At 37.4% G+C, this 25,759-nt stretch overlaps 1 protein-coding gene across 1 annotated transcript in view; it reads left to right on the top strand.

The window, feature by feature from the left end:
• Positions 1 to 25,759, top strand: part of AXL (AXL receptor tyrosine kinase) — a 1,440,461-nt gene that overhangs the window by 1,326,247 nt on the left and 88,455 nt on the right. Inside the window, exons 16-17 of the mRNA XM_044083580.1 lie at positions 2,008 to 2,129; positions 24,959 to 25,068. Coding sequence (XP_043939515.1) covers positions 2,008 to 2,129; positions 24,959 to 25,068 — 232 coding nt within the window. The remainder of the gene's footprint in view (positions 1 to 2,007; positions 2,130 to 24,958; positions 25,069 to 25,759) is intronic.

Raw genomic sequence — 25,759 nt, 5'->3', positions numbered from 1 at the left:
TAACATGACTGTGGAGCTTTTCTCCCCGGGCCTCCGCTGAAAACGGACCTGCATCCAGTCGGACTCTCCTGGTCAACAAATGTAAATAAATAAGTAAATAAATAAAATTATCTGTCTGATTGTTGTATAATACTTGACATGTCCTATTTGTACCCATGCAGCTATCCATCTTATGAAGATTACATCAATACGTAGTTGCTCTAATTTATTGATCAGTGTTGTGTATGATTCTGTCAAAACTGAAGTATATATAAATTACATCACAGCACAAATGTTCATTTATAGCTATTATACTGTTATGGAACATCATATTACAGACACTTATGGATCTGTTTTCAATATATGCATGCTGATATATGGTTTCAAGTCCCAGCCTTTCCAGTTCTGACAATAATTTATCCAAAATAACATTCTCCACTATTTTTGCACAATATGAAAGTAAACTTATAGGTCTGTATGACCAGTTCCCCTTTCCTTTAAAGACTGGTTTAACAAGTGTGTGTGTCCAGTCTTGATGAATCTTCCCATATTTAAATGAAGTAGTTTTAAAGTTGAACTTTTGATAATAAAAGTTTTAAGTGTTTAAAAGAATTTCAGTCATTTTCCTGTGTTTATTTACCTTTTGTTTGTTTGTTGTATTAATGGCTGATTACCTTCTGGTGCTACCTAACTTTGGAACCTTAGTCAACTTGAAAATTGAGGTGTGACAGAAGCGTTGTTATTTGACTAGAGTTTTGCAGTGTTATCAGGTGTGGCATTTCAGGTAAATGTATTGCAGCTGACGTTTTGATTCTTCTCATGCCTTCTGTAATATGGCGTAATGTTGGTCACAGTGTGCATTTGGGCAATTAAAAATTCTAAGACTACATTTTTGCACAGCTTCTAGCAAAAGTAATGTTTAAAATCATTACAACTTACTTTCCAAAATGAATTAGTAATAAAAGTTTTAGAAAACATTTCTTCACAAAACACGTTCCTCAAAAAATGTCCACATTTGAGAACTAAACTTATATCAAAACATATAGATCAGTTGGTGGGATAGGTTCCTAACACCACATATCCTCAGACTATGGAATACGTTTCCACTTTGGGTCAAGCAAACTACTACTACTTTGGCTACCTTTAAGGCTAGTCTTTTATTTTGGATGGGCAAACAAGCTCCAGGCTAATCATGTAAGGTCCTGCTCAGTTTAGGAGGTAAGTACTTTTATGTGCTTGACAGGGGTGGCAAGAACTTTTGTTTGTCTACTAAAAGGTGTATATAGTTAGGCATCTTTTTGTTCCTGTGTTCCTAAAAGCTTTTACCTACAACAGTTCTTCATTGTGTTTTAGAGGGGAAAGCTATCACTTGCAGGTGGTAATCTGCATTCCCCTTTCGACATAAATGTGATGATGGACTGCTTTTGACAAAAGTGTAAGGTCCTTTTTTGACTCCTTATACTAATTTATTTGTAAGTCAAGTGGAAATAACATTGTTTTGTGGATCAAAGCTTGAAATAGAAAGGCCGTCATTAGGTTTGTAATTACTTGATTAAGCATAGACAAGACTGGAGTCTGATGCATTTTTAGAACAGTGTGAGTTGTATGAATCATGCAAAGAATATGCATGTTTTCTGATTTACTTGGCTTGAGCATGTTATAGTTTGGGCAACTTCCTGTTTATAATACAGATTGAACCATCAAATAATGTAACGGATAGACATGTATATGCGTGCATTCGTGTGTGTGTGTGTGTGTGTGTGTGTGTGTGTGTGTGTGTGTGTATATACACACACACACAGATATATATGCATGTGAAATACACCATGTTGAATGTTATTTAAACTGTCACTGTTTAAAGCTGTAGCCAAATAACTAGGTATGTTGGAATAAAAAGTACACGAAGACAAATTGGAATTTATAGAAGTGGTAACACTGAAAGTGAATGACAGAGGCGCACACAGGATCTGATTGCTTTTTCATTTTGAGCCTGTGTTATATTTTGTTTATTTTTCTTAATGTTTACAGGTGTATGCTTGCAGAACACAGAGAATGAAGGCTATCCCTCACCTGTAGTCATCCTTCCCTTCATGAAGCACGGTGACCTGCACAGCTACCTGCTCTACTCTCGCCTTGGAGACAACCCAGTGGTATGTCATTTGGGGGGGGGGGTGACAGCTATTAATGTGGTGTCTTAAACTCATTCTCCAGCTAACAGGGAGTGGTTGTTTCATGAAAGAAGACATTTTATTTTTGTTTTCCATAAAGGCAGCTGCTGATGGTGTGGTACTTTAGCAATGTTTTTCCATGCAAAGCTGTTTTTGAAAAACTCAAGAACATTGTTCCAGAACTAGCTGAATCTTACGATTAATCTATAAAACTAAAATTGTGATGCTTCAGTACAGTTAAAATGATAATTACTAGATTATGTGGCTGAATCATTGAATCTGTGGCTTGTCTCAAGTACTTGCAGTGTGGCTTGACCAAGCTTTGAAATTCTCCACTGTTGTCAGTTTTTAGAGTTGTTACCTTCTATCACCAGTAATCCGCTTACATTTATTTATTCATTTAGTTAGTTTACATTTGTTTAATGGGAAAGTCTGACTGGGCACAGGTCCTTTTTCAGTGGAGGCCCGGGGAGAAAAGCTCCAGTTATAAGACATACAAACATTGTAGAAGTTTACAAACATGCAAGCAATTACAGAAGTATTCACAATCAACAGTTACACAGTGATGGACAACACAGTACTTTAGAGGTAACATTTACATAATATGTGGTACAAGAATATATATAGTTTAAGTGATGAAGAGAACTAGTTTCAATACAAATGAGGTCAAAAATTGATGTAAACTAGCACTCAATGAGCAATATTTAGTTAAATAGACTGAAGTTAGACTTATCCAGGAGATTGTAAGAGCAGAGCCAATTGTCTATTATAGCAATAATCCATGCCTGGGTGTGGGTAATGCTGGATTTACCCACGGTTGGTGTGGTTTGGTCACGAGGGCGAAGCCAGAGTGGCCAAACAAAGACAACCGTGGGTAAATCCAGCATTACCCACAGCCAGAAGTGGGTTATTGATATTATACAATGACATTATTTAAGAAAAAAAACAAGACTTTTCTTAAATAATGGCATTGTATAATGCCTCCTTGCTGCCCTTCTGCAGCTGTCTGGTATACTGCGTCAGTTCTGATGTACTGCACATGCATATACCTACGCAGTACATCAGAGCTGTGGGCAAAAGTAACGGAGAAAGCAAGATCTCCCTTGCTGTTTACAACCTGTCTCGCTATGTTAAACGAGTTTAACATAGTGAGACAACTTTAAAAAAAGCAACGGAGAATCTCTGTTGCTTTTTTTAAAGCTGTCTCGCTATGTTAAATCCATTTAACATAGCGAGACAGTTTTGAAAAAAGCCACGGAGAAAGCAAGATCTCCACGTTTTTTTAAAGTTTCTCGCTATGTTAAACTTGTTTAACACAGCGAGACAGATTGTAAAAAGCAACGGAGATCTTGCGTTCTCCATTGCTGTAAAAAAAAAATAAAAAAGTTATACTAATGGAAAAAGTCCGGGCGACCGGACCTTTTCCATTACTATAACTCTGATTTACAACGTGCACACTGACCGATCAGCGTGCAAGTTTTGGAATATGGGGGGGTCATTGTATAATAAGTGTGTTGTTAGCAGCTTTTTAATTTGTACTGTGGAGCAGTTGGAGGTTATAGGAGTTGGCAGTTTATACCTTATTTTAGGAATGAAGTTTGAGTAGAGTGATTCCCCAGCTGAGTTGTTAGCTTTGGTTGTTGAAAGAGTTTGTTACTAGAATGGAGGGTTCTAGAAGTGGTGTATGGTTGTATAAGATTTTGGAGAGTAGGGATTTTATCAGGTTAATGGCAGTATTTTGTGGGCAAAGGTTAATTTTTTATAGTGTAGCAGTTGAGGAAGTTCTAGCCATTTTAGTTGTTTAAGAGCAGTGCAGTGATGTGACCTGTGTGTGGCATCAGTGGCAAATTTGGCAACTTTATTGTAACAGGATTCCAGCTTGATTAGATCAGTTTTACATTACATGTTAAACATGCTACATGTTTACATTACATATGAAACAAAATACGCATTAGGCAAAAGACTTCTTAGCCTATGATAGGGTATTTGCTTCCTACAGTTCCCACTTTCTGTCATAGGATCTTGCAGTGTTTGCAAAACCACCTTAAACAAAATGTGTTATTTTGTGACTGGTGTGCCTAGGAGACAACACTATTTGACCCTCTCCAAAAGTGGCTGACTGGCAATTTGGTTTAGGCCATTCTCTTAAAAAAACATTAATTGCAAGCTATTAAACATGGACAGTTATAACAATGCTTCACCCACACAGTTTCAAATTGCTATGAAAATGGCTTATAAGTACACATGAAGTTGCAAAATGAAGGTCTGTTTTTATAAAATTCCACACAACTAAGATTTTGGCATTCTGTCTTCAAGATTGCACACTAATTAGCTTAAAATTAGATAATTAATGGAACTGGTATACCAGACAAGTAGTGCAATTAATATGGTACCAGTACAAACGTTAAACAATTAAACAAAGAAAGCATTAAGAAAAATCTCCATTCCTTCGCCAACCTATACAATGAATGTCAATTGTGTAAATAAATAAATGACAATTATCTAAACAAATAAATAAATCACATTATGCATTAGAAAACTGACAATTTCAAAATGTTCTTATCTTGTTTGTTATTGAGCCCTAAAGGCTGCATTCTTTTTTATATATATATATATATATATATATATATATATATAGTTCCCTATCAGAAGCCTGAAACACTATAAGCTTGAAAATCAAAATCCTGAAACCAAAAGCCTGAAAAGTCAAAATCCTGAAAACACAAATAATGCTAATATGTCACTATAAAGACACTAATATCTACCAACTGACCCTGACCCTGACCCTAACCCTAAGGTCCGTCACTATCGCACACTCACCTGACCTGCACCCTAACCCTAACTCACTTAAACCGCCCCTAACCCCAATATTTGTCACTATTGCATACATGCCTAACCTGCGCCCTAAACCTAACTCACTTAAACCGCACCTAACCCTAACATAAAACCAACCGCACACTTACCTGAACCCAACGCATGACCTAACACCACAGGGCTAACAATAGCAAAGCCACAATGACGTCAGTATGTCCATTTTGTGTTTTCAGGATTTTGGGTTTTCGGGATTTTGAATTTTCAGGCTTTTGGTTTCAGGATTTTGATTTTCAAGCTTATAGTGTTTCAGGCTTCTGATAGGGAACCATATATACATATATATATATATATATATATATATATATATATAAATACACATATACATACACACGTGCGCAGACAGTGGCATTAGGCAAAAGAGTTCTTAGCCCTATGATAGGATATTTGCTTCCTGCAGTTCCCACTTTCATAGCAAGAGGTTCCATGATTTGATCCTTGGCTGGGGTGCCTTCTGTGTGGAGGCTGCATGTCCTCCCCATGTTCATGTTCATTTGCTTCAGGTGTTCTGGTTTCCTCCTACATTCCAAAGACCATTCCAATGCGGTAGGTGGACTGCACACTCTAAACTGGCCATAGGTGTGAGTGTGCATATGAGTGTGTGCCGTGGAGGAACTACCATAGCAGGGCTAGCCACCTGGTGGTGTAAACCTTGGCTTCAGATGATTGTTACTATTGAAGTGACACCCTGACCCCATGTCAAAAAATGGGAAAAAACGGTTATAGATGGGATGCATGGATACACGCACAATATATCAAGCGGTTTCTTCCTTCAAAATGTAAGACACGTCCATGATAAAAATCAGTTTTTTACAATGATGGATAAACTATTAAAAGAAACATAAAATATTTTAGTAGTCTTACATTTTGTGAATGGATTTGTATAAAGTGTTGCATCACTGGATGAGGCATCATAGTAATTTGAACATCTCTGCTATGTTAATGTGTCTGAACTCATCTCCTTTTTCATTTCTGCTCTATTATTTAATCACAAGGGCAGCACAGAGCACAGACAGTTGGTTCATTGCAGCTTTTTAGCTAGTGAGTTCTGAAAGGATGTAGATTCCTTGACTATGTTTCTAAGGTTTTTATAAAAAGTGAAACATCTTTTATGGCTGGGGCATGCAGTGTCATAGACTCTGGAAAAATAGTCATAAGTACAAAACAATCTAATATGCTTGGAACATTTTTGGAAGCACATTAAGCGTTTAGACTTGCACTATATGGCATTACTGTCGGTGAAAGGGGCATATCTGATAATAATGGGTACATCCTGCAGATGAAAACTATCTGTACAAAAATAAATTCTAGTTGCATATTTCATACACCACTTACAGTGGATATAAAAAATGTACACATCCCTGTTAAAATGCCAGGTTTTTGTGATATAAAAAAATGAGACCACAATAAATCATTTCAAAACTTTTCCCACCTTTAATGTGACCTATAACCTGTATAATTCAATTGAAAAGCAAACAAATCTGTTAGGGGAAAAATATAAAAAATAAAAAACGTACAATAAGCTGGTTGCATAAGTGTGCACACCCTTAAACTAATACTTTGTTGAAGCACATTTTGATTTAATTACAGCATTCAGTCATCTTGGGTACACACCTGCCATCAATTAAAGAGACTCTGATTAACCCCAAATAAAGTTCAGCTGCCCTAGTAGGATTTTCCTGACATTTACTTAGTTGCCTGCTACAGCAAAAGCCATGGTTCACAGAGAGCTTACAAAGCATCAAAGGGATCTCATTGTTGAAAGGTACCAGTCAGAAGGGTACAAAATAATTTCCACAGCATTGGATATACCATGGAACACAGTGAAGACAGTCATCAAAAAGTGGAGAAAATATGGGACAAAAGTGACGTTGCAAAGAACTGGATGTCCCTCCAAAATTGATGAAAAACAAGACAAAAACTGGTCAGGAAGGCTGCCAAGAGACCTCCAGCAACACTGAAGCAGCTGCAGGAATTTCTGTCAAGTACTGGTTGTGTACTACATGTGACAACAATCTCCCGTATTCTCCATATGTCTGGACTATGGGGTAGGGTTACAAGACGGAAGCTTTTTCTTGCACAGAAAAAAACATCCAGGCCCGGCTAAAATTTGAAAAACAATACATCAAGTCTACCAAAAGCATGTGGGAAAATGTGTTATGGTCTGATGAGACCAAGGTTGAACTTTTTCTGGTCTGAAGCATGGTGGTGGCAGTATCATGTTTTGGGGTTGCTTTTCTTCAGCTGGAAATGAGGCTTTAGTCAAGGTGGAGAGAATTATGAACATTTCCAAATACCGGTCACTTTTGGCCCAAAACCTTAAGGCGTCTGTAAGAAAGATGAAGAGGAATTTCACCTTTCAACATAACAATGACCCCAAGCATACATCCAAATCAATAAAATAATGGGTTCAGCAGAAGAAAATTAAAGTTTTGGAATGGCCCAGACAGAAACCAGACCTAAATCCAATAGAAAATCTGTGGGGTGACCTGAAGAGGGCTGTGCACAAGAGATGCCCTCACAATCTGACAAATGTGGAGCGCTTTTGCAAGGAAGAGTGGGCAAATATTGTCAAGTCAAGATGTGGAATGCTGATAGACTCCTACCCAATAAGACTACATGCTGTAATTAAATCAAAATGTGCTTTAACAAAGTGTTCATTAAGGGTGTGCACACCTATGCAACCAGCTTATTGTACATTTTTTATATTTTATATTTTTTCCACTTAATAGATTTGTTTTTTTTTTTTTTTAGTTGAATTAGTTGAATCGTAGAGGTTATAGGTCACATTAAAGGTGAGAAAAGTTTTGAAATGATTTATTGTGGCCAAGTTTTATCATTATGGTGCAATCTTCTGGGACCTGTGATGGACAAAGGCTGTTGCTTGTTAAGTGATGCAGAGGGGCAGATTGGACTAGTATCAATTGGGACTTTGTTCTGGTTTGTAATACTTGGATTGTTTACTGGCTAAATTATACCATCACGGTGCAATTTCCTGGGAGTTGCGATGAAGCAAAGGCTGTCGCCTGCTAAGTGAAGCAAAGGGGCGTATTGGACTAGTATCATCAGCAAGGTTTATGAACTGGTATTGAAATTAACTGGTCTGATGGTGTGTGGAAGTCAGAATAATGAATTATGAATAATGAATATGAGTAACAGGATGTGCCTATGAAGTTTGGGAACTTGGGGAACTTTGGCTTACAACTTTGTACTGTTTATATATGTCTGGGGATGCTCCAAGACGGTTGGTGGTTAATGTTGGTTTCTATTTGTCTGATTTACTACTTATTTTGGGCTTCAAAGCGAATAGTCATCATATTTCAATGGATGTCTAATGTACGCATGCATCTGAAGCTGTTTGGATTAACATTTAACTTTAGTACCAATTTACGCTTAGTGAGATCTGAAATCAGATGTGGTTTGCAACATTCTGGTTGAAGTTTTACACATATTACTTAAAAGTGTCTCCCTTTTATTAACAGTGTATTAACAATGTATAACAACGATTAAGGGGGACTTACAAAGGGTTGTATTTTGGATTTTTTTTTATGCCTTTTGACTGTTTTTGACTGCCTATTGGATTTTTGCATTTTTTGACTATATTTAGAGTTTATGAATGCTTTTTTATGATACAACTTTGCTGACAACTGGAATATACCAATTATTGGTTTGGTTTTGACTACTGAGAACTAAGCAGTCGTCAGTTTAAAAATATCCAAGGTTTGTATTTATTCTTAGTATGTAAAACTAAGGGTACATTAGTTGTCACTAATTATACTAAAGGGCCCTAGTCTTTTGTTAGATCAGTTTACATGTACTTTTTTGTATTGTAAGCTAACTATACTAGGTTTATTATTTCCTGTTTTTGTGGGCTATTGCATCAACAGTGGGGAAAACGGAAGGTCTTAATTAAAACGTTCTCGGTTTGTAAGTCTTTTCAATGGATCTTACTCACATTATCCAAGGCCTTTTGGCAGATAGGGGTGGCTACCAATATAGGAGAAATAGAGACTTCCAAGCTTAGCTCTTGTAAGGATATTTTTGCTATTTTCCTTAATGATATGAAAGAAAGAAATAGCCTAAGGTGCCAAATCTGTGTTAAGGCCTATTTTAACAAAAATATCACTCCACAGGGACTTAGGGTTAAAATACAATCATTTGTCAAGGGACTTTGACACAATGGGAGAAGGCTCAGCAATCTGCATCAATGGCTTTTAAGATTCTGATTGATTTTTATGAATGTAGGACTACAATTCTTTCTAAAACTATTTCTGATCTTTGTGAGAAGATTCAATTGTTTAAGGACAAGTATATATATATATATATATATATATATATATATATATATAATGAACAGGTGTCCCTACTTTCTGGTGGCTTGATGCAAATAGAGAAGGATCTTAAAACTAGGATGATCTGGAAATTTCAACATGATATTAGGGATTATTCTACTGGCAAGCCCTTTGAGGCAAAGAAAACAGTGCAGTTTAGAGACAAAACGTTCTATCTTAAAAAATCCAAAGTTTCTTCTGACACGTCAGCTGATGAGGTTTCATCAACTACTGATAATGAGGGTACCACGCCATTTAATTCCCCGCCCAATAAGAAAGGGATTTCTCAGTTCCCTTTAGGAGAACTAGGAGGGGAGGGAGAAAACATAGAAGGAACAAGTTTGGAAACTATGTTGGCAATGTTGATACGCAAATAAATAACCATCTTTATGTTCGCAACATCTCTTCTGTAGATTTAACACAAGCAAAATGTAATCTGCTTAATAAACATATGGGTTTTTTCCCAATTTTTCAGTATCTGAATATTCCTTTGGTCAGGATGTTAAAAGTTTTTGTAGGAATTTAAATCAAGATTATATTTTGATCAGGTTGATGATGCTAATTGAGATTTGCAGAATTTTTGATTTCGGGCTTCTTCATTTGTGCCACCCATGAATAAGCATGTAGGAATATTTCAAAATTTAGTATTGAAAGATTTACATTTTTTAAAACAGGCACATGCACATAAAGGCCGGGATAATTTAAGTAAGGATGAATGTCAAGCCTTGAGTAGATTAAGTAATAATCGGAATATTGTTATTAACCAGGCAGACAAGGGGGGAGCTGTGGTTATCTGAAACTGGGATGTGTACTATAATGAGGCCCTTAATCACATTGTCAGACCATCAGTATTATCAGTTGATGGTTCTGGACCCAACATCGATCTTTAAACAAGAGACTGATAAATTTTTAGCTTTGGCTTTTGAAGAAGGTATTATCTCAAAGAAGTCAAATATCACTTAATAGTGGCCCCACTCGACAAAGCTTCTACATGTTACCGAAGATTCATAAGAATTACAGTCTGCCTCCGGGCAGACCTATAGTGTCAGGGAGGGGTTCCTTAACAGAACCCCTTTCCGCTTTTTTGACTAGATATTTAAAACTTCTTCTGGTACATGTACAGGCTCGTATACAAGATACTACCCAGTTCCTGAATATAATTGCAGATATGCAGATTGAAAAAGGCTGGCTGCTTTGCACACTTGATGTTAGTGCACTGTACACTAATATTCCACATTGGGTGGGGTTATCAGCTTTGGACTTTTAGCTTACACGTACCTCTTTGTATGATCCTGGGTTTAATACTTTTGTATTATGCCTTACTGAGCATGTGCTGAATAAAAATGTCTTTTATTTTGATAATTCCCATTATTTGCAACTAAAAGGAACTGCCATGGAAGTGTCTTTTGCTCCCATTTATGCGGACCTATTCATGGGTTTTATTGAGCATCATTTGATATATGATGCTAGTCATAACGTTTATCTTGGGGTTATGGATATCTGGCGCCGCTGTTTGGATGACTGTTAGCTGGGTTGGCATTCCGATGAGATCTATCATACATGAATTTGTAGAATATTTAAATGTAAATAAGTGGGTCATTAAGTTTATAGTAATCATCCAAAGAGCATCACTTTTTTGGATGTTGATGCAAATGTGCTAGATGATGGGACTTTGAGCAGTACTGTTTATAGGAAACATCCTCAGATTAATACCCTGCTTCATGCCACCAGTTGCCAACCCCAACATGTCATAAATAACATTCCTAAATCTCAGTTTTTAAGGCTTAAGAGAATTTGTTCAATTGCAGCTGACTATGACATACAGGCCAAAGATATGGAACAAAGATTTTATAACAGGGGTTATCCTAATAGGAGTATTCAAAAAGCTGTAACTTCTGTACAACAAATTGATAGACAACAAGCTCTTAAATATCGTGATAAAAATTGGACACAAGGTTTACTTATTAGGTTCATCGTGGATTTTGGAAACTATACAAGTTTTTTTACAGAGCATTATATATCGACATTGGGATATATTACAATTGGATAACAAGATAACAGATCTATTACCAGGAAGATGTAGATTCTCCTACAGGAGAGGAAAAAGTATGAGTGGCTGGCTTAATCATTATAAGAAAGGGAACAAGATGGTACAAACTGTTACACAGAGAAGATTGAATGGGAGACGATTAATGGGCTGCCACCCTTGTGAGTATTGCAGTTTTTGCAAGTTTGTTCCCAAACAAAATTCCTTCACCTCTCGTAATTGTCCTAAAATATTTTATATTTTGGTTTATGGTAATTGTAGCAGTGATTGGGTGGTATATATGGTTAATTATACCTGTTCATATTTCTATGTAGGGCAGACATCACATACATTTAAATTAAGAATATCTGAGCATTTAAGTGATACTAGGTGTACTAGAAGCACCAGTGCCCTATATAAAGATAGCCTAAAACATCCCACTGCTAAATTTACTTTTACTATTATTGATAGAATAATATATATAATAGTGTATTGTCCTGCAGGAACCACAAAAATCAGCAATCAAAACTAGTAAAACAAAAAAGCACAGCAGTGTGTAGAATCCCAGGACTCAACCTTTAATGAAAATAAGCACTTTATTCAGGAACAAGAACCAAACTTCTTCAGATAAAGAAAAAACGTTATCTGTCCTACTTGTACCACATTTGAAATATATCATGGTCCAACAGCCAATTAATCTAAAACAATGATAAAAAATTCAAAAATTGCAACCTGCAACCCTAATAGTAACCCTTTGTTTACCAATGTCTTTAAACATGTAAAAAAGTTTTTTTTAAAAAAACATATAGAACAAATATATGAAAAACTATTTATGTACTTACAAATATTTATAAACAAATAAACATTCATGCTTGTTGACAGACATACGTTTAAAAACTGTACTTATTATCTTTAAAACTGTTTTAATTTTAAAGTACTGGAGATGGAAATACTGTCATTCAACCCAGGGGAAAAAATGCATTCAAATAAATTAGCCACCAAGTTTCTTTTTGTTCCAAGTATAATTTCCAAGGGCTGTTATAGGGACTTTTTTGAACTTGATGCACTACCACAAATGTAAATTGATGTTCAGGGTACTTGGTCAGATGCCGATATAAGGCATCAGTCTCCTTCTTGTGGGCTATATCATACTGATGTTCATATATTCTCTGAGCAAGCTTACGTTCGGCTTTGCCCATATAAAAGGCAGGGCATTGCAGCACAAAGCAATATATACCACTGACTGGGAATAACAGGAATATTTTCCTTTTATATCAATATTTCTTCCCCTTATGCTTACACTTGTACCAATAAAAATGTGTTTGCACTGACTACACATTCCACATGGAACCATCCTCCCACTGTTGGTACTGTTCTTAACCACTTGCGTCTCCATAATGCTTTTTAAATTAGGCACACGCCTGTACACAATATCAGGATGCAATCCCAGTCTGTCCTGGATATCCTGGTCACTCATAATAATTTTCCAATTGTTATTCAAAGTATCAGTAATAATGAAACTGTTACTGTAATATGTGATAACAAAAGGGCAAAAAACTTTTTCTTTGTCGTGGGTTATTTCCCAGATCTAGTCTGAGGCACAATATCCTGATTATCATTCAAAGATGCCATACTTGCGTCTCCCTGAAGTAAGGTGAAATCCTGCAAGAGGGTTGCTTATATTCACAATTATTACGCTTGTTAACCACCTCATTATGAATTTTAGTCAATAACCATGGCAGATAGTCTCTATTAGAAAACATTTTGAGTATATATGTGCATTTCTGAAGAAAATCATCAATGGTCTGTGACCATACAAGCCGCCCTAACTAGTTGCCCTTTTACCACTCCCCTTTTAACATGAAAAGGGTGACTGCTGGTGTAGTGGTGGTAACTGTTGGAGTGGGTAGGTTTTCTATAAATAGAAGATCTTAGTACATAATTGTCTGGGTACTTGGTAATTAATACATCCAAGTAAGGTATTTTATCCAGGCCAATGGTATGTGTAAACTTCAAAAATGAGGTGGTCGATTAATATACTCAATAAAATGTGGAATTTCATCTAATGGTCATACCCATGCAATAAACAGATCATCCAAATATCTCATATACATCTTAATATAGTTGTAAAATTCAGAAGGAAACAAATAACACCTCTCCCGCCAAGCCATGGCAATATTAGCAAATAATGGGCCACATGTGGAGCCCATTGCTAACTAACCCCAGCATCTGCTTAAAATAATGCCCTTTAAAATAGATGTAATTATGCCTTAATACCAGTTCCATTAGTTGACTAAGGGTATTCACTTTATCTTGACCTAGACCCTCCACTTGACACACAAAGTCCGAAAACCATTCCGTGCCCACATCATGTGGGATGCAACTGTACAAATCTTTAACATCAACAGTAATAAAAATCCCTTCTTGAAATGGACTGATCTGATTATATAAGGTCAAAAAGTGCCAAGAGTCACAGCATAAATAAGGTGTTTTAAATACTTTGTGTTTCAGTTGCTTGTCAAGAAAATGTGCGATATAACAAATCTTAGACCAACCTGAGTCAACAATGGGGCACAGGGGAGGATCCCTTAAGTTTTTGTACATCTTTGGTATACCAATGATACTAGGAAATTTTGGCCAAGTGGTTGTCATGTAATTAAATTTTGTTATAGAAATTTGTCCCTGAGTTAACCTATCAGATGATGCATAATCTACATACTTATAACCTACATTAACTTAATTCAAGGACACTTCAGTATAAACATCATATAACATAGTAAACATACACTGAACATAGTCATTATTTTCCATGACAACTACCCCCCCAATCTGGTTGCATAAATCTCAGGTTATTCTGTGATTTAATTCCTCAAGTAGCACCCACTCTGCAGCTGAAATATTTTCAGCATGACCTGTGTTGGAAATAAAATGCCTAAAATCCGCTTTACAAACTTTCACAAAATAAGTTCAGATTACTGGTGTACATTTTTAAGTCCCAAGTAAGCTTAACCACATCAGCTGATTTACTGCGCACAAAAGTATACCCTTTACAAAACAAATCAGCATGCACAGTAGACATAGCCCCCACTGTAATTATAAATCTTAAAGTCGCCATTGGAGTTGGAAACAATAATATAAGGTTCAGTTACAGTCAACGCTGAAACTTATTTTATTTATTTTACATTTGTTGACCGGGATAGTCCGACTGGATGCATGTCCATTTTCAGCGGAGACCTGGGGAGAAAAGCTCCAAGGGTAAGCAGATACAGCATTACATAATACCAGCATTACATATTACAAACAGACTATTTACAGAGATTACATAAGTAAGCAAGTTAAACAAGTTCCACAGGTTACAGTTAATCCTGAGCACAAGTCAGGATTAAATTAAATTACACAGTAAACTGGTTAACAGATTTTTACACATTCTAGAGAGAGTTAGCCAGGCTTGATACATTGACATAGCCAGTAAAGTGACAAATGTTGTTTGAGTCTAGTTTTAAATTGACCTAAGGTGGAAAGTAAGGTAATATCAGCTGGAAGAGAGTTCCAGGATCTACTTACAGAGTTTGCAAAGAGAGAATCACCAGCTGTGTTATTAATTTTGCTAGTCTGAATTAGTAGTTTGTTAGAGGATCAAAGCGGTCTAGGATTGTTATAGGGGGTGATAATATTTTTAAGTGCAGGAGTATTGTCCGGATTATAGAGGATTTTATAGGCCATAATCAGTTGGTTATACTGGATTAGGCTGGGTAGTTCAAGCCACCCAAGCTGATTTAGATTGATGCAATGATGTTTCCTAAAAGGCAGCCCAGTGGCAAACCTGGCAATGTGGTTGTAGCAAATTGAGAGTTTAAGGACAGTCTTGTTCAAATTCAAGAGTAGAGGGGAGGCATACAGAAGGGTTGAAAGAAGGTGAGAGCGAGCTATGGCAATTTTAGCTGGAGGGGTTAGAAAGACTTTTATTCTGTAAAGTGACCCTAGTTTTTTATTGATGGTTGTGATAGTTTGGTTAACATGTAGGTCAAATTTTAGATTATTGTCTATGATGACACCTAATAGTTTTGTACATGGGTCAGGGGAGATTATTGTGCCATCATTTGATTTTATGGTAAAGGTGAAAGCGGTAGACCTACTTGTTGGTGAAAATAACAGCATTTTAGTTTTTTGGGATTTAGGATCAGACGATGTTCAGAAAGCCAGTTTTCTACTGTATTAAAGGTGGTCTGGGTAGCTGACCATAACTCTACTGGAGATATGGCTGAGCAAATCAGAGTAGAGTCGTCGGCATATTGGATACAGCTGACTTTTGGGATGACAGTATAAAGGTCGTTAATGAAGATGGAGAACAGCAAGGGCCCTAGTATAGAGCCTTGTGGTACTCCAAGGGTGTTAGGTAGAAGGTTAGAGAGTTTGTTCTGCCAGAGGACAGCCTGCTGTCGACCATTCAGGTAGGATTGAAACCATTGGAGGGATCAAGTATCTAGACAGAATGTTTGCAGGGTGTGGATTAAACGTTGGTGATCTACCATATCGAATGCCTTGGAAAGATCCAAAAAGAGGGCTGAGGATATATAATTATTGTTGCAATTATGGTTTATGGTGTTAGTAAAGGCTAGGAGGGCTGAAGTAGTGCTGTGATGAGGACGGAAGCCATGCTGAGTGTCTGCCATAAGGCGATTCTGGATTAGGTGGTGCATGAGTTGTCTATGAATACATTTTTCCATAATCTTTGCAAGTGGAGAGAGTATAGCTATTGGCCTATAATTGGAGAATTCAGTAGAGCTGCCTCCTTTGTGATGTGGGATTACATAGGATATTTTCCAGATGGTGGGAATTTTAGCTTCTATGATTCGATTGATTAGTATTGAGACTGGGTAAGCAATAGCATCATCTGATTTTTGTAGGTACTCGGCAGGGAGTTGATCAGCAGAAAGTGTAGTGGGTTTTAATTTTTTGATCACTGTACGGATAAGTTAAGTGGCGACTGGTTGGAAGCTGAACACGAGTAGGTTTCTAGGGGTGCTACTTTCAGGACCAGGGGAGCTAGGAGGTAGTTGGCTATCTAGGGCTTGAATTGTCTCAGTAAAGAATTGGTTAAAACTATCAGAAACAACTTCAAGGGTTTTATCAATAGTAGCAGCAGGGATTGCGGTTGAAGTTTGTCCAAGATGTAATAGATTATTTAAACCTGCCCAAAACTTCTGAGGGTTATTTTGATTTACTGTCTGTAAATTACAGTAGTATTGTTTTTTGTCTTGTAAAATTGATTTTTTGGTTTCGTTCCTGGGTTGCCTGTATTTAATGTGATCTTGAGGGTCTTTAGAAGAATGCCATAAAGCCCATGCTTTGTTTCTAAGGGTAATTTTGAGTTTAGACTCTATAGAAAGCCATGGTGCAGTTTTTGCCTTTGTTCTCTTTGAACGAACAGGTGCATGCAAATCAAGGATCTCAAGGAATTTGTTGTTAAAGTATGCTACTGCTTCCTCTAAGGGGAGGTGTTTTAGAATAGACCAATTACATGAGTTTAGTTCTTGTTGGAATTTGGCAGGGTCAAAGTTTTTATTGTTTCTAACCTTTCTGAGTAAGGGTTGTTGGGAATTAATGGTTTTGTGCTTAATTACATATGTGAGAAGGTGATCGCTTAGGCCATTAAGGAGGGTACCAGAGGTGTACAGTTGGGGGTGACTGTTTATGAGTACCCAGTCAAGTATACTTTCTTTTGGTTGGGTTTACCTATCCTGGTAGGGGTGGATATGATTTGTGTAAATGCATGCAGGTTAATATGGGTGGTTGGGGATTCTGAGGAACAGGTGCCCCAGTCTATGTTAAAGTCCCCAAGTAGTAGGGTTTCTTGGGGGTAGTGACATGATAGCCAGTGCAGGATATCTTCAAATGTAGATATATTGTTACCTGCGGGAATGTATATACAGATGATATTAATGCATTTATTTTTATTAAGTTGCAATTTGGTGGCAAGAATCTCTGAGTTATTAATCTGAGGAGGTTGTATTACATCTATGGTGACATTCAACTCAGATTTATAGAGTACAGCTACCCCAACCCCCTTCCTCTAAGCACGATCCGGCCTGTGTATGTTGTACCCAGATGGTAACACTTAATTGTCTTTAGTGTTAGGTTTTAACCAGGTTTCAGATAAACAGAGAATCTCAGGGGAGTGGACATCCAGAAGTGCATGCAATTCATGTACCTTGTTATTAATGCTTCTAATATTGAGATGACAGACTAGGAGAGAGTTAGTTGGCCTATTAATTGTAGGTTAGTAGCTTAGATTGCAAGTAGAGGGGGTATGTGTATCTGAAGTGAGTGGGCCAGGGTTGGGGTGAATATCACCACCAAGTATTAGGTTGAGTCTATACTTGGTGATGAACTTCAGGAATTTGTTTATTATTTTGTGGTAGTGTTTGGATCTAGAGCTAATGTGCCTGAGGTTGAGATGTTGATAGACTGAACAAGATGTTGGATAGATCTGGTACTGTAAGTATGGTTGAAGGTGGAAGGATTTACAGCTGGGGTGATAGTATGGCCTTTTGGGACCTGAAATCCCGTGAGAAAGTGGTATTCATACAAGGTAAGGAGGTATGGTGTGAACAAGAGGGGTAGTAAAGAGGAGTATATCATTATCTGTGATTCAGCTAGTGAGTTAAGGAACTGTTTTACCTGGTGATGCAACACCAGAAGACAGAGTGGTGAGGTAAAAGTACTGGAAGGGGGATGGCAGAATGCCAGATGAAAGCTAATAGGTGCTATTTAAATGTAGGTAGTAGAGTGGGGGTGGGTGGAAATCTCAGATGAAAGCAGATAGGATCTAGAAAGTGGGGGAGCGGCTGTAGAAAGTGGGGATGTGGCTATAGTACTATAAATTTAGAGGTATTGGGGGCAGGGAGTGTAGCAAAGAGAGCCCGAACGTAGCAGGGCTATTGCAGTTTACAAGGTTTCCTAAGGTGTCCTAAAGCTATAAGGTAAGTATTACAGCTCTTAATGTAAGAGTCAATTTAACTTCAGTTACAGGGGAAGGAGGCAACCACTCAAGTAGAAACAAAGAGCCCTATGGCTGACCAATATGGTGACCTGCTTAATTAAAAAGCACTGTAAGTGAAAGCTTAACAAATGCTTTTTGTGTGTGCAACGTGCTCTGTTTAAATGTTGAGAGAAACTGATTGCAGTCCTGTAGACACCGTTTTGTAGGGAACTGTAGAGTTCAACTAGGAAAAGAGAAAAGCAGAGATTCTAGGGTAAGCATGAAGGCAACAACAGGCAGTTATTATATAATAATGCATTCAGAAAGGTTTGGTGGGTGGGTAAAGTAGCATACTTCAGAATGAACTAAGATCTATAGCTAAGAAACCTGGCATTGCTGTATCCATTCCTCTGATTCTGCCAATTTGCTCGATTCTTTTGTAGGTAGGGGTTGTAGTTCTGTATCCTCTGGTTTCAAAGTCGTTCTGAGCGCCATACTGTGGGTGCTTCTAAACGGTCAGCATCTCCTTCATTATGCACAGCATCAACACTAGGTGCTGCAGACTTGTCTCCCCTCCATCCAGTTTGATGACCTCCTGGTGGATTAGGGTAAGCTTTCCCCTGATGGTACTCTAAGCGGTCCCTCTCAAGCTTTTTGTTTGTTCTACTGGAAATGACATACACATATTGTCTATGTCCTTAAAAATACATTCATATTGTGATTTGAAAGTATTAAAAATCACATCACTGGTGATAGTTTTATCCATTACTTTTATTTCTTCATAACGTTTATCCATGGAAATGCTGTTGTGTTTGATAAGTAGTTCCATTACTTTTATTTCTTCATAACGTTTATCCATGGAAATGCTGTTGTGTTTGATAAGTAGTTCCATTAATTCACAGCCATGCCTATCAAACATGGCTAACAACTTCTGGTGTAGTAAGGAATGTTGTACAAGCCCTGTTGGGTATTTCCATACCCTTAAACCTTTTGGGACATGTTCAACTCTCAAACATTCCCTAAAACACATATTTTCATGATGCAATTTACGATAAGCAGTCGATTTTGATTTAAAGTATTTTAATTTACTTTCAAAGTCAGGGGACTCCACCCATGAGTTTGCATCACTTGGGATCTCCCTCTGCAGCCAGCTATCCAAGGTACACGGCTGCAACTGCCTTTCATTACTCCCAGTTACAGGAATAAATATCCCATTATTCTGCTGCTGACCAGGCAGAATCTGCTTGGTCTTTATTCTTACAAATACCATTGGTCTGGATAAAATAGCTTACATGGATTTTTTAATTACCAAGTCCCCAGACAATTATGTACTAAGATCCTCTATTTATAGAAAACCTATCCACTCCAACAGTTACCTCCACTACATCAGCAGTCACCCTTATGTTAAAAGGGGAGTGGTAAAAGGGCAAATAGAGCGGCTCGTATGGTCACAGACCATGATGATTTTCTTCAGGAATGTACATATATACTCAAAATGTTTTCTAATCAAGACTATCCACCATGGTTATTGATTAAAATTCATAATGAGGTGGTTAACAAGCGTAATAATTGTGAATATAACCCCCACTTGCAGGATTTTACCTTGCATCAGGGAGATGCAAGTATGGCATCTTTGATGAAAGGTAATCAGGATATTGTGCCTCAGACGTTATCTGGTACCCTGAATATAACCCATGGCAAAGAAAAAGTTTTTTTCCCTTTTGTTACCACATATTACACTAACAGTTTCATTATTACTGATATTTTGAATAAAAATTAAAATGTTTTTATGGATGACCAGGATATCCAGGACAGATTGGGGTTACATCCTAATATTGTGTACAGGCGTGCGCCTAATTTAAAAAGCATTATGGAGAAGCAAGTGGTTAAGAACAGTACCAACAGTGGGAGGATGGTTCCATCTGGAATGTGTAGTCAGTGCAAACACATTTTTATTGGTACAAGTGTATGTATAAGGGGAAGAAATATTGATATAAAAGGAAAATATTCCTGTTATTCCCAGTCAGTGGTATATATTGCTTTGTGCTGCAATATCCTGCCTTTTATGTGGGCAAAACCGAAAATAAACTTGCTCAGAGAATATATGAACATCAATATGATATAGCCCACAAGAAGGAGACTAATGCCTTATATCTGCATCTGACCAAGTACCCTGAACATCAATTTACATTTGTAGTAGTGCATCAAGTTCAAAAAAGTCCCTATAAATGGCCCTTGGAAATAGTACTTGGAACAAAAAGAAACTTGGTGGCAAATTTATCTATCTGAATGCATGTTTCCCCCCTGGGCTGAATGACAATTTTTCCATCTCCAGTACTTTAAAATTAAAACAGTTTGAAAGATAATAAGTACAGTGTTTAAAGTTATGTCTGTCAACAAGCATGAATTGTTTTAGATTCATTGGGTGTTGGACCATGATGTATTTCAAATGTGGTATAAGTAGGACAGATAACTTTTTTTCTTTATCTGAAGAAGTTTGGTTCTTGTACCTGACTAAAGCACTTATTTTCATTAAAGTTTGTGTCCTGGGATTCTACAAACTGCTATTATTGTCCTGGAGGCACAAAAAGGAAGGAGGAGGAGAAAATAAAGACGTCTGGAAGTTCTGGTAGTATCTGGGTAGTATTGATGGGGCTCTGAATCTCTCAAGACCACAATGAGGTAATCTAAGCTTCAAGGCAGATGGTGAGCAATAACTGATTGAGATCATGGACTGTGAGGGCTCAAACTGCAGGGTTTCATCCAGGATGAGGATAGGACCTGGATTGGTATATGTTTGAAAAGAAGAATCCACAAGGCTGTGGTGAAAGAAACAATATTAGGAATTAGGAAAGGGAGAAGAGGTTATTAATGGGGTCTGTCACTGGTCCACTGTTCTTCAGTGAGCAGCTCAAACATAACGGAGAGAAAACAGAATCATATTAAACTCTTCACTAATGACACACCATTGCAGCGGTTGAAAATAAGGGCAATACTGTAGGGAAGGACATGGAAATGCTGACCAACTGGGCATAAAGGCAGCAGATGAGGCTCAGTTCAACAACATAGTACTGCACTTAGGACAAAAAAAACCTTCTGTAGAGTATGAACTGGGTGGAATGGAACTGATGGTAACTGAATGAAGATTATAGTGAGGTTTGTTGATTACACCTGGACTTGACCAACAGGAACAGAATGAAGGGGGCAGTAGGAAGAGTGCTGAGTTTATCTTCAGAAGAGTTGATTCCACAAGCAAAACAGAATGCTTCTGCTCTACAACACCCTAGTTGGACTACACCCTGAGTATTGTGTGCAGCTCTGAAAGCATACAATGAAAGGGACACCAGATGGCTATGAGGAATTGAGAAGAAAACAATCAGAAAGATGTCTGAGATGAAGGGGGAAGAAATATGCCAGCGACTAAAGTAATTAGAACTCTTTTCACTGGATGAAGAGATGTGATATTATGCTGTTTGTGCACAACACTATGTTGGGAACATATATAGAGGGGATCCTTAACTTATAAGCATAAGGAGGATGCTACTCTCATGAATATGCTGTCCTTTGGCTGAGACATTAAACCAAGGCCCCATCTGCCTGAGCTGCTGGTAGCTCAGGTGGACATAAAAGATCTCACTGCAGCTGTCAAAAAGAGTAGGGGAATTCCCTGATACACTGGACACATTTCCCATAGTACTATAAATGCCACCACAGGCTTCCCCTGAAGACAAGCTACTAGCCTAGTGGAACTAAGTCAACAAAGGATACATAAATAAAAATAACTAAATAAGCAAATATAGCAACTGATTACTCCCTGGATCTGCAGAAATGCATCATAAGGAGGATTGGAAACCCGTGGAATGGAAGAGTGTTGGAGAAAGACTCCACAGAAGCATTCATGAAGGCATGGGGTAGGTGCAGAAAGTGGTGCAGGTAGGTAAAATGTTAAATTAAAAGGGTTCTGCCATTAAGCAAATGTAAGGTCTTTGGTGAAGCAATAATACTATATAAACATGGTAGAGTTAAAAAGTCATACTGAAGGAATGAAGACAAAAGAAGATGGTGTTTGTAAGCTGTTTTGTGTAAGGTGTAGCTTACATTTTACTTCTATTTCTTGATTATACCCATAGCATTATGTTGTATGCAAAAATGTATATGTGTGCATGTATACATGGGTCTGATTTCAATAATCGAATTTTCATTTCGCTGAATATAAAGTAGCCAACTCCACTTTCATGAAACTACACTACTCCAAAAGCTCACAATGTCAAGTTCCCTTTTAGCGAAACTGTTTATGTAATACTGGTAGTGCGAAAGGTTCAGGTACAAGTGTACGGTACTTTTATGAAACTTCTTGTATTCCGTAGTAGTTGTGTGGGATGGTAGATTTAAGGATAGGTTTAGAAATAGTCAGGATGTCGACAATTACTTATACAGCACTCATAGTTATAGTTGGAGATCACACTACTGTAAATGGTCGGGAAATTTACCCTTGTTTTCACTGTAGTGCGAACTTACAGTTTGTATATATAAGATGCAGGGGCTGTGGGGGGTGCAGGATTGCAGGACAATCTCAAATAAATAAAGAAAAATATCTAAACTAAGCTTTGCTATATTCCTGACTGTGTATCTAAGAGTTACTATACCCTAGAAACTTACTTCTAGAACAAGGCAGATGTTGTGGTGAATGCAGGAGCGGCCTTAGGTCAACTGGCAACCTAGGCAAAAGGGCTCCACGGTGCCCCCCCACACTACCTGGTGCCCCCATCCTGGTCTACATACACCAGATAAATACTGGAAAAATTCCCCTACCACAGTGGTGGCCGCCTAGTTGGCCTATGCCTAAGGCTGGCTATGGGTAAATGGTTATTGTCAGGTCCAAGACAGAATACAGAATGCCCTGTCTTACTATGAGACTTCTCAAATATTACTGCTGGGATAGCTTGCTGAATGACATCATTTCTTGTCATATGACTGCTTGGAGCTGGCAGCATTTAGCATCTACCTGTGAAAATACATACACCTTAGTTCTTTGGCAGATGCTGGAAGTCATAAAACAATTATATTCCTCCACACTTCAAGACTAGTAATTATTTCACCCTAAAGACAATAGCGAGAGCTCCCTAGTACAGGCATTATGTCTCTTGGTGCACTGAAAACTGAAAGAGAGATACCATATTTTATTGCATAGCCATAAAGGGTTGTAAATGTTGCTTATGTGGAGCTTTTCTCCCTGGGCCTCTACTGAAAATGGACATATATACAGTTAGACTAATCTGGTCAACAAATGTAAAATAAATAAATAAATAAAATAAAGTGATTTCATTTCAGCTATTTTTCTGAAGTTAATCTCCTGTATTCATTTCCACTGTTAAATGTACATTTAAACAGCTACATTAATGCATGTACATTTCTGTTCTCTTCCAGTAAGACCCACTGTGGTTTCATTTTACACACAAGCACTTTATAAAATATATTTTTAACACGTCTGTACAAACCGGTTTGATATACACATGGCATACAGTTCTAATACAGTTGTAACGCAAGCATCTTCTATACATCATGTTGATATTTACAAATGACATAATTATTTACAGAATTCAAGATAGCTGTGCTGGCAGTATCTCCTTTCATGACAATCATATATAGTTCCTTTGCTTAAAACAAGGTATGTTTAAGTTGCAATTTCTTGCAGATGCAGTCTACAGATATTGCTCAAGAACTCATGTTTGGAGCAAAAAAAAAAGCTAAATATTGAAGCTGTGACTGCCTCATTGAGAAAGCAAGACTAGTATGCTTAGAGTAAACAGTAGCAATAAGCGTTATAGATTCAGGCATATACTGAGGCATTTTTTTCTGTTAGTTTCAGCATGTGCTGTCAATTTTTTTCCTTTGCGACATGCTGTGGTACTGTGTTGTCTGTTTTATATGACATGACATTATAGTTCCACCACTTATATGATCTTAAACCCAGTGAAACTGGAGATGCTTCAGCCCATATGCTCTTGAGCTGCACAAATCATTAAAATAAGAATGTTAACAGGGTGCAGGAGAAAAATGTTAATCACAATGACAAACAGGAGAAACAATTTGTTTTTCAGTTTGGAAGTCCTGCTGAGGTCACTCTATTAAAAAATTCAGCAAGAAAGCTAATTATGTATGCACAGCAAAAAAAGCTAATTATATATGCATAGACCAGATGAACTATAGAATAGAAATGATTTACAATAGGAGAAAATCATGAGGAAAGTTCAACAATTAGCCATTAACATACCATCGTATGCACACTGCAATCATTCCCACTGTAGCAGTTCATAAACATTTTGTGATGGTCACTTATTTTGTGACCATTAACATCTGTGATCATCAGAATGTATTGGTGATTAAATTCAAAGTAAAGGGTATGATACTCCTATTTTTAGTAAGAACTTCAGGATCTAAATGATTGATACTAAAAAGGTTTAAATGTAATTTCCAAATTCTAAGCCTTGAAGTTTGATACCGGTACCATTTCTTTCTAAACTAAAATCGTAAACTTGTCTGTACTGTGTCAGTGTTGTGAGCAATTAAGCCTCTGATTTGTTGATTTTTCTCTCTTCAGTATTTGCCAACACAGAGGCTGGTGAAATTTATGACTGATGTTGCCAGTGGAATGGAATATCTAAGCAGCAAGAACTTCATACATCGGGACTTAGCGGCTCGTAACTGCATGTAAGTAATGTACAGCTTTAAATAAAGATTTACCATTCAGTTAATATCTATATTCAGAGTTATGTTTATGTAATGTTATAACTTTTCGTTACTATACTCTTAAGTAGTTTTGTAATCTTTGCTGCAGCTAGTAAGAAAGTTAAATTTCTTAGCTGAGTTTTGAACTCAAAACTTGTAGGTTAACATTTTGATTCCATTTGTGCCTCCATTACTGAGGCACAAGGTGTGAGTAGCAGAAGCATCATCTACATGATATACCTTACAAGAGCTGTCACGTACATGTCCAAATATACACAGTACTTCCCTTGGACATCATATATACACTACGGGCCAGATTCACGAAGGCTTACATGGAGTTTAAGAGTAGTGTAAGCCTCCGTGTAAGCCTCCCGATCCAGGAACAGCCCAAACCTCCGTGTAAGAGACAGCTAAAACGTCTCTTACACGGACTGGGCGTGGAAATGCTCAATACCTCATTTGCAGATGAAAGATATGCAAATGAGGTATTTGAGCGATCCAGGAAGCCCAAACCAGTCCGTGTAACGGACGTGAAGGCAGAAATGTACTCAGCGGACAACGGAGTACATTTCTGCAATTGATAAACGGAGCTATGTCAGCTCCAAATAAAGGGTGCATATGTGTTCAGATAATGCTATGGGCCAGGATAAAATTGCAAAAATTTTAAAAAAAT

This window comes from Protopterus annectens, chromosome 1.part0, assembly GCF_019279795.1.
Source record: "Protopterus annectens isolate FY-2018-M chromosome 1.part0, PAN1.0, whole genome shotgun sequence".
NCBI lineage: Eukaryota > Metazoa > Chordata > Ceratodontiformes > Protopteridae > Protopterus > Protopterus annectens.
The sequence above is the reverse complement of the archived record's forward strand: the minus strand, read 5'-3'. Positions and strand labels throughout refer to the sequence as shown.